Raw genomic sequence first — 14337 nt, forward strand, 5'->3', positions numbered from 1 at the left:
CTGATGCGCTGCCACTCTGTCAGCAGCAGCACAGCGGGCACACTGTTACCAGGAGGATTTCTGTCCATCCAGCTCCAAATCTGAGAGGATTTGGACTTCTGCTTTTTCCTTTTGATTTTAGATTGAAACTCAAAGGCTGGTAAGAGCCCCGCCATTACACTGGTAAATAATTCTTTAAAGAACCCTTAATGTCTTTTTGCAACAAATTACAGTCAGTGTTCTGCTTTACATAATGGGTTTACAGCCCATTATGTGCCTGCTGTGCCCTGGTTAAAGGTTGGTATGATTTTTTCAAAGTTATGAAAACCAATCCTGCCCATAAACCTGCGCTGCAGCCCTGGGCTCAGCCCACACTGAATGCAGCAGATACAGAAAACCAATCACGAGTAATCTCAGCATAACGACGAAGTTCAATAGTAGAGCAGGAAAAAAGTGCAGACATGCCCTTAGCTGCAGTGCTCTGTTATCCCCACGCTCACATGGCACTTTCAGATTCTGTTTCAGAGTGCAGATTTCCTCTGCGTTCTGTGTCCACAGCAGCTGGAACCCCAGCGGTCAGAGGGGTGGGGTTCCTGAAGGCCCCTCCTGCTTCAGACATCAGCACATCTCTGTGTAAGCAGCTCCTACACAGAAGTACACCTCCCTTCTTCAACACACAGGACAGTTGGTAAGATGACAAAAGATTTATTGATACTTTCTCTTACTAAGGCACATGAATTATAGAAATACCGAGGTACAAAACTGCAGTTTCCTGCATATGAGTTTTACAACCCCACTTTGACGAAGATGATGGGAAGTCTTCTGCTCAGTGCACTCAGCTTTTGGCCATCTTCTTCTTCTGTACCAGTTCAACAAGCAGCTTGTATCTTCCTATGCACTCCTCCTAAAAGGAAAACAAATTATAATTTGACAGCTTGGTACTGCTCTAAGTTTTAGTTGCCATTTCTTAGTGGGTAATTTCTCTCTCCGAGAGCAGATGTAAAGCAGCTGCACTGTACAGTCCCTTCCAGAGCAGTCAGACCGCTGTGAGCCGCACTGCAGGTACTGAGCTCTGCTGAAGATGAGTTCTGCAGTCACCTCCAGCAGCACGGCTGCTGTCCTGCACTGGGGCACAGCTTCAGAGCCACACGCTGCCTGCAGCCCCTGCCCACACCTCCAGCTTTCTCACACTGCTTTTGGCACAGATCAGATAAGCATTTTCTGCAGCTACAATGACTGAAGCACACGATTGGAGCTGGCACAGCTTAGGATGGACTCTAGCACAACTCTATCATAGTGCTATTGTAAAACTTGCAAAAGACAGATGCCTGAGCATTTAAAACCTGCAGCTGGAATGCTTGGGTTGCTGATGAGATGGGAGGAGAAGAGTATGGTAAAAATGCAAGCAAAGCAGGTAACCAACAGCTGGTTACTAACTCTGAATCAAAAATTGTTTTAAAATCTAACTTGTCTGCAACTGAAGGTCTGGATAGCAGAGGAGAGGGAGGAGCTCCAAATGAAACAGGAGTTACCTCAACATTTCTGCAACATCTTAAGCAGACTGATTGAATGGAAAATACCTACAAACCCAGCAAACGTGGCAGTAACAGCCCGATGCCCTGACATAAGGCTGCAGGTGAAGCAACGCCCCATCCTTCCTGCATGGACCTTCACTTCTTAAGATACTCATGAACTGGTAGAGCATACATTTCCTCTCTATTTACCTTCTAACCCAAACAGCAGTGACTGTACCTTGCTTTTTCCAGGCACGCACTTTGCTATCTTGTCCCAGCGATCCGAGGTTCCCTTTGGATACTGCTGCAAGGCCATTTCCAGAAGTTTCTGTTGATTTTGAGTCCAGAATTCTTCGAAGGCACGGCTCTTCTCTCTTTTTCTGCTCTCGTCACCACTTTCTTCCTCTTGCTCTGCGTTATCGAAATCCCTCTGGCGCCTCCCCCTGCCCTTCTCCTCCTGTCCCTCCCTTGCTGCTGCTGGCACTTCAGGTGCTTTGGTCATCTTCCTGCGGCGATGCCTGGTCTCACCAGCAGTGCCCTCCTTGGGATCTGTTTGGGCATCTGTCTGTTCTGGGCTGGGACTGAAGTTCCCCTCCTCCTCCTCTTCCTCCTCTCTTTCCCTCTGCGTGATGATGTGGTCTGGTAGATTCATGGTGATTTTGGCGTTCTTGGAATTCTGCGCCAAGGTTTTAAGCTCAGAGAGCCTGGTGACACCTGTGCAAAGCACTGCTGTTATACTTCTGAATAAATAAACCACAAACAAGAGGTACTGCAAGTAGGAGGTACCCGGAGCAGCACAGAGAGCAGGCAAAGCCCTTATGGATCATGCTGAATTCCTTACGTTTACCCAGAAATCAAGGCATGTGTATGAAGCAATGAACTTTGTCAGTTATGAGCTCATCTGGTACATGCAAAGTGCCAAGTAAATTACCATACTGACAAACGACAACACAACAGCAGCAACAAATGAACAAAGCCCACAGTTAAATCAACTAAGAAATACTGGGAGGACATAGCTACAAAGGCAGCACTCCTTCAGAGAGCATCAGGTCGTTTCCCTGATCAAGGCAGGCTGCAGAATTGTGCAGAGCACACCCATGTGTGTGCAGGCATCTGAATATGGTGCTCTCTACAAGCACGGGCGAGGAGCTGGCAGCACACACCTGGTGTATACGTCACAGAGTCCTTCAGCTGTTTGGCTTTCATGGTGACCTGCACAGAAGAGGCAGAAAAAATGGGACCATTAAAAAATTACACGTTTATCACATGAGAATCCATACGTGAAGAATCCCTGCTTTGTCCCCTCTGTTAATGCCTCAGCCTGTGGCCTGGGGGCATCTAACAGCACACTGAGTTTTCCTCACTGCAGTGAAGACGTAAGCAGGCATTCTCTCCCCCTGCCAAGAATGTGGAGCTTTGCCAACTTGCAGACCTCACTACAGATCCCAGGCTCAACACAAAATTCAAGTAGTTGGGTTCTTCCATCACTTAAGAACTGTATTGTGCCAAATGAGCTGCAACAGTCAAGTCCCACATAAAAGCATTTTAAAACGTACTACTCCAAGAAATGCACTCTTAAAAGTACTGAACACTTTAAATGAATGTCAGATTTCAATGCCTTCTTTTAAGAACATGATGTATTTGTGAACAAAGCTATACATTGTAATTAGGTAGTCTGAGCCATGCAAATAAAAACTGGACAAGTAACCAGGTGACAGCACACACACCTGGGATGGGGACACCCTGCTGGCTGCACCCAGGGCTGCAGATGTGAACAGTCCCTTGGTATATGACATTGGACTTAAACCTTGCACTGAGCAGCACACCGCCATCTCAAGTCAGACATTCCCACACATGTGATCCTGCTCAGCCTCCAATGAATCACTTTCAGAGCCCCAGTGCAGACCTCAGCTGTCCCAGCTGAGCACACTAATGGCAGCAGACTCCTATCCCTACACAGAGCAGCACTGGGGAGAGAACAGCCCGTGGCTGTGCAGCACTTCTCTACAAGAACAGGAAAGATCTCCCCCACAAATTAAACCTGATTTTCAGGGACGATTAAATTTAAATGAGAACTTCACAGGCAAAAAAAAAAAAAAAAAAAAAATCCTAGCTCTAATTAGCTAAAGTCTTTATCAGAGATAGACATCTGGCATTAAAAAAACCCAGTCCCTACTGCTGCAGTGTGATAAACTTGTAATTGTTCAAAGAGGAACAATGTAAGAACGCAGAGATGAACAAATGAGTCCAACCAGCACCAGCCATTCTGTGATGTGCACAGTGCTGATCCTGAAGCCACCTGTTAATGTCAAAGTACTTCTTTCAAAGACTTGCGAGCTACTCAGAAAGCCAAGGAGAGAGGAAAAGAGACGGGAGATTTCCCTGAGCCAAAGAGAGCCGAGTACACGTCCAGCAGCCTTACTGCCACTGCTCTGCTCTCTGCATGCTGAAGCACTGATGGCATGGCAGGCTGACATCACTGATTCATCCTTCAAACTGGGAAGACACACGCAACAAAAACCTACACTGCAAGTGGTGCAAGTTAATAACTTGGATTCAGGTATTTTTTACAGGATGGATGTTCTCAAATCAGGCTAGTGCTGGTGTCCCACAGTAGATACAAGTTTTGCTTCATGTTACATCCAATTGAATTAAAGGCTAAAATGGCTCCTTCTGCTGAAACAGTGAAGGACTTCAGCTTATTCTGAGATCCCAATGGTGTTTCACCTTCCCTCATGTGTAAGAAGTACCAGGCTCACCTCATCCCGTCTTCTTTTTGGGTGACACCAGCACTTCAGCGAGCCCAGATTTATGATCTGTAGTAAGTTACTCCATCTATTGCACAAGATTTCTGAAGGCATTAATCATAATTTTTTTTTTTGGACTTTCAATTTGAACCTTCAGCAGGGAATGCAGAAATAACAGCTGTGTGTAAGGTTTAGATACTGACAATATACCATACCAGAACCTGAACAAGTTCAGTCAAGCACCTCCTGCTGACATAACTCGGATAGCTCATCAACAGCTTCCCTATCATCACTGCCATCTTTCCTAAGAAGATGATTAATCTATTACTCTTCTTTTTTCCTCTTTTTTTTTTTTTTTTTAATAGCTTTCTTCTTTTCTAGTTGCAAAATCCAGGTTTAGCTCTTCTCACTCAGAGTTCAGGTATCATGTATTCAGACTTAAGACTTATTTGTCCATCAGTTCCAACTGTCCTTGCTGTTAGAGATGCTGACACAGGGGAAGAATCATAACATGTCAGCATTAACCTATTACGGATTATTAGCAATCCATACTATGGAATATATGAAATCTGTACTGGAGTTTAATCACTGCTCTTGCCACTCAAATTTGCAGTCTCCTCTGGTGCCAGCTCCTCCACACACTGATAGCCCTAACGTCAGACACTGCTCACCAGTGCTAAGCAGAGTCATCTGCTGGGTAGTTCTTAGCAGTTGTTTTGAAAAGCAGAAGGTGCTCCGTTGCGTTCCCAACTCCATCTCTTAACAGAACTTCCTCTATTTATTACTGTTTCATTAAGTAGCAGATAACATACTTGGAAATACTATTATTCAAAGCATGGAGCAGTTGTAGCATTATGCTTCTAATTATTACTGACATCGCTGGTACCTAATGCTCTAAAAAATATAGTTGTAACGTATATCGAACTATGAGTTTTAACATTACTGTGAAAAGTTGTGCTAAAAGCCTGTTGTTATTTGACAACAGCTTTCATCAAAGTACTAGTTAGCTCTGAAGAAAACTTGGGTCTGGGGACACCTTAAATAATAAGCACCGCAACTGTGAAATAGTTTTAGAACAGAAAAGGGCAGATCTCATGCTTCCACAAATAACTTCACTGCTAGAAGGGCATACTGCATAGTTTCATAGGAATCAACTTTCATCTTCACAGTTTCCATGCCCAAACATCCCCAGCATCCTTGTAGTCCTCCAGGGATAAGTGAAGTCACAAATGAAGTCAGGTAATCACATGTACAATGAAACATTTTTCTCAGACAAAGGAAGATGAGAAAAAATGTTTGCTGTGAGCAATTTAATTGCTGAAGTAGAAAGTGAGCCATCTTACTGTGGGACACACAGAAAGAAGCCACGGGAACAGTTTGCTTCTGTGAACTCCCTTCTGAATTCAGTTTCAATAGCTCTTCAGCTACAAAAAGACTGTACTGAAAGCTAGGATTAGTGGGATGACTTTATGCAATGAAAGCCAGGCAGAGCTGGCTTCCTCTTGTACTCCTGACAATTAATCTGGATCACGAGACCAGTTGCTACTCAACAAGACACCTAGCAGTAAAAACATTCCTCACCCTGACCATCCTGACATTACATCTCGTTACCCTGGACACCTGCCACCTCTTTCAGATGGGACAATCAATGCTTCAGAGATGTACAGGAGAAAAAAAGTATTATTCAGAGTCAGCTTAAAAGGCTTTTGGTAGCATAGGCAAAATTCAGGTTTGCTACAGCACGGGTGAGAGGCTATGCTTCTTGTCCTGCTGGGAAGGCAGGCATAAAGAAAGCACAGAATTGTGACTGGTCTAGGGGGAAAGCCCTGTAAAGTCAGGCGTGGTGATCGTAGCCATGCTAAACAAACATGAACAGCCCATTGGCAGAAAGTGAAGATCAAATTCCCCATTCCCACAGCAGCAGCCACAACATAAGCTGGCCCTTCCAGCACCACGGCCAGCCCCGCTTTGCAGGGCTGGCACTGGCCAATCCAGCTTTGAAGCCTTTCCCATCCTGCTGCCTCCAGGCTGTCCTCTTCTGGATACAATACTATTTTGATCAGGGCTGCACCAGGTGAATACAGAAGTACAAGTCTCCTGTGTTTTGAAAACACTCAGAGAAAACATGAGTAGACAAAGAGATAACCCGTGTCACCTGGCTCACAGATGTATCTAAGCTTGCAAAGCAGGATGCCATCTTGGTGTGCTGCTGCCAACTCGACACACTGACAAAGCTGTTTTACTGTTCTTAGCATCTTCCTGAGCAAAAGTTATCTAGTATCTATGATGCTGAGAAACTCAGGCAGCTTTATCTACCAGAAACCTGCTGTTTCAATAAAAAAAAACCCTGCTGTTCCATCCAGCCAGTTCTTACCTTTCTGCTTTCCATCTATATATGTTGTGCAAAAAATCCAAGATCTGTGGAATTACAGAAAGTATAGATGCAGCCTGGAAGCAGCTGAAGTTAATGTGCAGCAAAGAGAAATTTCTTAAATCTTTGAAGCTAATTTGAGCCAAAATCACATTTTTCTCATAAAGGGAAGCTGGATACAGAAGGATTTTCAATTACTTCTCGTCTTCGTGTAAGAAATAGGCTTTGCTGATCTTTGGGAACAGTGCAGAACAATCTGCCAAATTTGAGGTTCTCTCCTTATAGGCAAAGTATTACTTGTTGCACTGAATTGATGTCCCAGTCTAAATCTAAACAGCTAATTCACAGCAACCACAACTACATCAAGAATGGTTTGACCCAAGTCAGCCAACAGTAGTGAGTCATTCCTTTATTTTCACAGGACAGACCCAAAATTCGATGTCTTATAAAACATCTTTCCATAAGTTTAATTCAAGATTGCTAACACTGTCTTCCAGTTTTAACAGACTGGTGAAACATCAAGCCAAATCATTCTGTTCCTCTTTTTTTTTAAATAACTTATTTCCAACTTACTAGGTCTTAGTAGAAATGAAGCACTACCAGTTAGAAGACACATTTTGTTTTGATGCTGCTTCTATCGATTTGCTCAGTAAATTGTTAGCAACTTCTTCAAAAGTGTGCAATATAACCAGAGAACTGGACCAGCAAAAGCTTTTGTTCTTGAAAGAGTTCAGAGATCTTAAAAACTGGATTTGCTTAGCCACTGCCAGCCTGCAGCTGGATGGCTTTCTTATGGTTATGACCTTTGGAGCTGTGTGTGATTGCAAACCTTGCCACAGTCGAGGGGAGGAGGCAGTTACAGCAGAGATGCAACAGCTGTGTTTAGGGATGATACATCTTGGGATGTGGCCTAAACCATTGGATTTAGAACGTCAGTTACTCTTTGGTTTAAGTGTCTGAAAAGTTAATTTAAAACAGAAGAATAATTGCTCCCTTTTTGCAGGACTAAGAGGAAGAACTCACTGCCTAGGACTGTCATGATACTAGAGACTTCAAACTACGCCTTTTATTCCTCTGTCAGTCACAATCTACATTTGTGAGTCTTAAGATCTGCGGAAATTCAGGTAGGTAATAAAGAGGAGCTGGACTCAAACAAGCCTTGCAACAATTGCTTGGGCATTTTATGACATTTGATGCAAAATGCATTACCTTTCCTGAGAGCCTTAAGATTTGAACTACGCAATGGAATTTAAAGTCAGTTCATCAGGACGTACAGGGAATGTTTTGTTATTCAAGCCACACTGAAAAGTTATAGCAGCACTGTCCTCACCATCATATAAGACATGTATTTGAATTAAAGTCGGTGTCCCACTGGCTTCTGCAAATAGCTTTCTCTGTTAAGTGACAGGAATGCTCTTGTCATTCCTCACAAGAAGAAAATCAATCTGTTTTGTATTTGGGTATAAGATGTTCCGTGCTCCCTGATTCTGCAAAAATGGCAGTCAGTTGTACAACAGCTCAGAAGAAAACTTCGTGCAATCACGGAACCGTGAACAGCAATCCTCACACTAAGTACCAAGGCACGCTGGTGTGTCTGTGGGATTAGACAGGTGTTCTGAAGATTTCACTCCTACATTTAGGGATCTACGTGACCTACATACCATCTAAATCCCACCTTAGATATTCATAACCTCTTTTGGACCTTGATCAACAACTAGGTCTTTATATCTCAATAAGCAACTGAAAGAACTACTGATTACATAAATATATGCAAGCTGCTGAGAGGGACTGTTTCAGAACATCCACCACTGGAGGTTACAATAACCGAGTTAACACATGCACAGTACACAAAATGAAATATAAAACAGACTTAGGAAAAGCAACCTCCAAAAGCAAAAAAAAAAAAACCAAAACCAACAAACCCTAATAAATTCATTAACTTCTACATACGAATTACTTCTCATATAGACGCTTGCTGGCAATGTAACAAGCTTGCACTTACCAAAAATGAGAGGACTATTTTATAATGGCATATAAATGTACAATGAATGTGAACTCACACAGTTAAGACTTGAGGTTGAAACTGTTGGAGAGATGAGAAAGCACAAAATAATCACTCCCTCCCAATCTTGTGCTTTCAGGTTTCACCATAATTCAGGATGTCTGCTCAAATACATACACCTGTCTATTGTTTTCCTGTCTGCCTTAGTCTTTTTCTATACAAGCAGCAAATCCCTATCAGTCTGTTTTTGCAACACAAATGCATGAGATTAGTGACTGCAGGAGCAAACAGAATCAGTTTAAATCCTGTAAGACAAGTGAATGATATTACTTCACAAGTATGAAATCTGAGATCTCTTTGCCTTTAATTTAAAAAACCTGTACCTAATAATCACATTAAAGTCTGTTTGGCATGCCAGACAGCTTTTACTTCCTCTGTTATTTTTACAATTTGAATGTCCTTTGTAGTTACTGAAATTAATTTATGCCTTTCAGCAAATATTTTTTATTTTTTTTTTAATCTGTAAGGGTAGGCATTGTCAAGTAAAATATGCTGCTATAATTCCACACTTAAGTGCTTTTTCTCAATCTGAGTTCAACAAAAGCCAGCCATCATTATAAATCTTCATAAAGCACAGCATTTGTCAAATCAAAGAATGTAATTTTTGCAGAAATAGTCACCTTGAAATTCTTTTCATAATTTATTTTAGGTTCTACGGCGTTCATAGTGTTTAGGAAATTCAAACCTAACTTTTTATTTTGTTTTAAAAGGTCAATTATTTCCTTAAGTACTGGAGGACAGGAATGAGAACTAACCCTGGAGCAACAAATTCTGCAAGGAAAATGGGTCAAAGAACAGATGTTCAGGGGATGGCAGAGAGCAGTGGTACAGGTAACCAGGTCAGCCGGCAGGAACTCTGATTAGAGTGAACTGAACTCCATTTCCCTTTCATAATCAAAATACTTGAAAATCTAATTTATACCACCAGCCAACTGCAATAAAAATGACTTAAAAAGCTGTAGAAGCTTTTGGTTGTGAAAGCAGTAAGATTTCATTATACTAAGCCAGCTGAAAATCATCTTTATGGGAAAAGGTTGATAAACCCCCAATATGCACATATTAATATGTCAATTAGCCATTTAAATAATGGAACATACTGATAAAATGAGCACAATTGCATCCATTTTGGGTCAGCTATTCATTGGCTGTTGAAGGATGGTTTCCTAAAGAGAGACAAGAAATACTTTATACTTGACATGACCGAAGTTAGAGCAACCCCGTTCTCACAGCATGCCTACACCACGGCTGCTAGCCTAAAGTAGCTAAGCTGAAGGAATATGTTGCAAAGATATCTATGCTGGTATCACATAAGACAGCACGAACAGAAACAGTACAGCTGCATGAGCTCAGATGCATTACAGTATGGACACAGCTGTTTATTGTTGGATTTTGGCTGGCACTTTCCCACTGTCCTGAATCACATTGTGTAGAAGCATCTATTTGGACAGGGCATCTGGCAGGCAGATCCATATAACGGGTCTTATTCTTATTGGTGAGGCATTTTGGGAAATCACAACATTAATAGACTTAAATGCCTACAAAATAAATAAATAAATAAACAAAACAAAAAACTCCAACAAAACTAACCAATCCAAACTCAAAGGATTTTAATAATGGTATAAAAGAAAAAAGCATCTGAAAGATGACTTTGCTAGGAATTACTAAAAGTATCAAGGTAAGGTATATGCAGTGATTAATAACCAACCATAGTGACTATCTGGCTTTAATTTTACATTTTTTAAAATGAGTTCACACATGCTTCCAATTGCAGGAGGGTTTTGTTTCCTCCCCCTTTCCTCCTAGATAGCTTGCACTTGCTAGTCTAATCACAGACCATATGAAGAGAAGGACCTAACCCGAGGCAGAATCTCTATATTGGTGTTGTTTCTTGCAGATGTTTCCCTAACCTGTTTTTCAAAGGCTTTCAAAGGTGGATACTGCCCAGCAGCTTATTTCACTGCTTTATTATACCTTTTAAATCTCTGCCCCTTCATGGCTTACTCCGCCATCTATGTTAAAATTTCAGGTAACTACTTCTTGCCCTATAAAACTGATAGAGAGCACAACCAACTTCTTTTTATAGTTCGCTTTTTAGATATTTGAATGCTTACATCGTATTTTCTTTCAGTTCTCAGCCCATGAGAATACCTTCACAATCTTTTCTGGTGTATCTCTAAAGATCTGTCACTCTCCTTATTATCTTCTGGGCTCTTTACACTGAATCATGTGCTTACATGTAATAGGGGAAACTATCAGAAGCTAGAGATGTAGATGCAGGTTTCCCATCCTCCTGTATTTTCTCAGTATCATGCTTGCCTTTTTTCAGAAAACTTGCTATTTGTTGACCTGTACTGCCTCTTCTAATTTCTGCATTTCTCCTGCACTCTAGTTGTTTGCCATCTTTCATTTGTGAACCCTGTCGTTATAATGCTGTGTGCACTTGCATACTGACTGTTTAATTTGCCTACTGCAACCAATAGCCCTACTTTTTGCATATGATCTCTCTAATTTGTCCTGATCATTATGAATTCTACTCATCTTGCAGTATATTCACAGTTCCTTCTTCACTTTCTAAGAGTTTCAAACAGCATCCATGTTTAAGAAGCAGTTATGTTATCCCATCATCTTTCATCACTCAGGTCAGCAAAGTTGTAAAGGTGTAAAACAAATGCAAAATATAACCTGTTGCATTACTTAATAAAATCCTTCAGTTGGATTTCATAAAGCCTTTCAGTGACCCACTAATGATTTCTGCAGAACTGGACGGACAGATACACATGGAGGACAGATACACTGTCCGCACCTCGAGTACTGTGTTCAGTTTTGGGCCCCTCACTACAAGAAGGACATTGAGGCCCTGGAGCGTGTTCAGAGAAGGGCAACAAAACTGGTGAGGGGTCTGGAGCACAAGTCTTATGAGGAGCGGCTGAGGGAGCTGGGATTGTTTAGTCTGGAGAAGAGGAGGCTCAGAGGAGACCTTATTGCACTCTACCACTTCCTGAAGGGGGGTTGTGGTGAGGAGGGGGTGGGCCTCTTCTCCCTGATAAATAATGACAGGACGAGAGGGAATGGCCACAAGTTGCACCAGGGAAGATTTAGATTAGACCTGAGGAAACATTTTTTCTCTGAAAGAGTGGTCAGGCACTGGAATGGCCTGCCTAGGGAGGTGGTTGAGGCACCATCCCTAGCGCTGTTCAAGAAGCGTTTAGATGAGGTGCTAAGGGATTTGATTTAGTAGTTCAGTGGGTAGGGATGGTGATAGGAGGATGGTTGGACTAGATGATCTTGTAGGTCCTTTCCAACCTAATGTATCTATGAATCTATGAACTATGGTGGGACACACTATGGCACTGTCACCTCCAGGAAAGAGATGACAAAGAGGACAACTTATTGCCAAATTGAATGTTTTGTCATTAATTAATGTCTGTTTATCTTCAGATGACAATCATCTTGAAGAAGTTCTGCTAACATGAACGGTTCAAAATCCAAACCTTCTATTCAGAATACTCTTTCAGCAAGTGCAAACTGGGCTCTGAGGTATCAAAGCAACGTTCTAGGAAAATCATGGAGGAATTTTCCAAGCCAAACAAATCTCTCTGGAAATAAGGAAGAAACTTTTCATGCCTTCTTTGTATGTGTGTGCGTGTGTGGGGAAAACAAACAAACAAACAAAAAACCAGAGCTAAAGCTCCAAGCATTAGAAGTTCCTCCTCCTGTTCAGAGGGTCATTAATATAATGGTATGAGGAAAATCCAGAATGATGAAAAAACTCCAAAACAAAGAAAACCACAGAACTAAGTTAAAAGAACACCACAAAGCCAAAAAGTTGACAAAAGCCAAGAGCAAAAAAAAGCCAGTGGAAATTAATACAGCTTTATAGAGGAACTTACTTCAAAAAAGAATGAAGTGAAAAAAAAAAGACTTTGTCTCGGCAGGGGAGGGGGGGCGGTCAGAAAATTTCACTATCATCATTCTGGTGCACATGAACAGCTTCAGCTTATTCTTTAAAAAGTACTGCAATATTTTCCCCACACTTCTGCTAAGGAAGAGAGCTTTGGAGTCACAAGCAGCAATGGAAAGATCGCTTTGGATTGCATCACTTCAAACTTTTTATTAACACATACTTATCTACTCAACAGTTAAAAAGGGACACACTGTACCCTGTGAATGCTTTATGTAGTTCTCTATCTGTGAAAGGAAACCAAGACTTACTGCTCCTCATGTTTCACAGGACAAAATACAAGAAAATGATCTGAAGTTTTTAAAATGTATTTCATGTCCTCAAATTTGCCCTTGAATACTTCAGTCCTTCACCCTTGATTATACTTCAGTCAAGCCAGAGTCAGATGTCAAATTAGATGTAAACAAGGGAACTCCAAACTGTGCTGTACAGGCCATTTCAAAATAGTCCCTCACACACACAAAAAACCTTATTCTCCCTGACCCTCTTCAGTGGAAGCAGGGAGCAGCCGTTTGGGCAGGAAATGCTGCCTGCACCTTTCTTCTGCATTATGTTCAACAACACTGGACTAATTCCTGCAGCTCTCACATCATATTCTTTATTCTCTTACAGTGATAACCAGGCAAAACAAACTTAGGAATCCCTACTGCACATGTACTTTCTACTCTTTCTCTCCTTCAACAAGTATAAAGGATATGCTGCCATACTGTTCAGCAGTAGAAAGGATGTACCTGAAGTAGTTCCCAGTTTCAGCATCTCTGCCACTATATGGTTTAAGATAGAAAGTTTCCAAGAAACTTTTAAGTGTTTCCTCTTAGGTCTAATCACTGAAACTGTGCAGTGCAACGTTGAAAGAAGGAGAAACACTGCTAAGTAGTCTGTATCAGGAAAGCTGACCTAGCATTAGCAGCAGCGTGACATTTTTAGAGAAATAGAAGACTGCATACAGCACACTCAATACGATCATAAGGTTAGGGGCCACAGGAAGTGAAAAGGATGATACTCAGACTTTGCTCCACACACAAAAACCCCCAAAATTTCCTTTTCTCATAGAAGAAAATGACAACTCTTAGATCTTTCACTTCTCTACCCAATTCATGGTACTGAGATCTTCTCACCTCATGGGAGACGTGAAGCTTCATTTTTCCTTCCAGCCCTGCCAGCATGTAAGTATGGCATGCAAATACATTACATAAAGGATTCTGAACATCGAATGCTTTTATAACTGTTTCAAGGAATAAAGCAAAAAACAGCTGCAAGAAGTCTTAAGATGATATGTTAGTGTAGTGATGGGCATAAGTGGAAGCTATCCACATGTTTGTACTATCAGTAAGCAGCAACTTCATCCTTTCTGAAAGCAATCTCAGAGATCCATCCCATGTGCACTGCCTACTACGTGTCATGTGAAATATTTCTCCTATTAAACTTCGCTTTAGTGAAATGTAGCAGCTTTTTAGTAGTCACTCCTCCTTGCTATTATGATGAACAACACTGAACAGAATCTAATCAGAGTAAACAAACTAACAAAAAATCAATTACATTCGCACAGCAGCTTTATAACTTCTTGTTTACATTCACTTATTACTTGCAAATAATATGGCTTGTTCTAAAATGACAGGAACGTAAACGGCTTGTTTTCCAGTATAAACGAGTAATTGAACAATAGAACTCTAGATAAAATCTTTAAAAGCAACTTCTAAAAA

The 14337-nt window shown here is 41.4% G+C and overlaps 1 protein-coding gene across 1 annotated transcript in view; it reads right to left on the reverse strand.

Moving 5' to 3' along the window:
• Nucleotides 1-664: 664 nt before the first annotated feature.
• DNAJC1 (DnaJ heat shock protein family (Hsp40) member C1) overlaps nucleotides 665-14337 on the reverse strand; it is a 91483-nt gene continuing 77810 nt past the window's right edge. Inside the window, exons 10-12 of the mRNA XM_065731387.1 lie at nucleotides 2657-2705; nucleotides 1732-2207; nucleotides 665-883 (exon numbers count right to left, since the gene is read on the reverse strand). Coding sequence (XP_065587459.1) covers nucleotides 815-883; nucleotides 1732-2207; nucleotides 2657-2705 — 594 coding nt within the window. The 3' untranslated portion in view covers nucleotides 665-814. The remainder of the gene's footprint in view (nucleotides 884-1731; nucleotides 2208-2656; nucleotides 2706-14337) is intronic.

The sequence above is a fragment of the Cyrtonyx montezumae genome, unplaced genomic scaffold (genome assembly GCF_038088225.1).
Source record: "Cyrtonyx montezumae isolate F1298 unplaced genomic scaffold, pur_monq_1.0 scaffold_14, whole genome shotgun sequence".
Taxonomy (NCBI): Eukaryota; Metazoa; Chordata; class Aves; order Galliformes; family Odontophoridae; genus Cyrtonyx; species Cyrtonyx montezumae.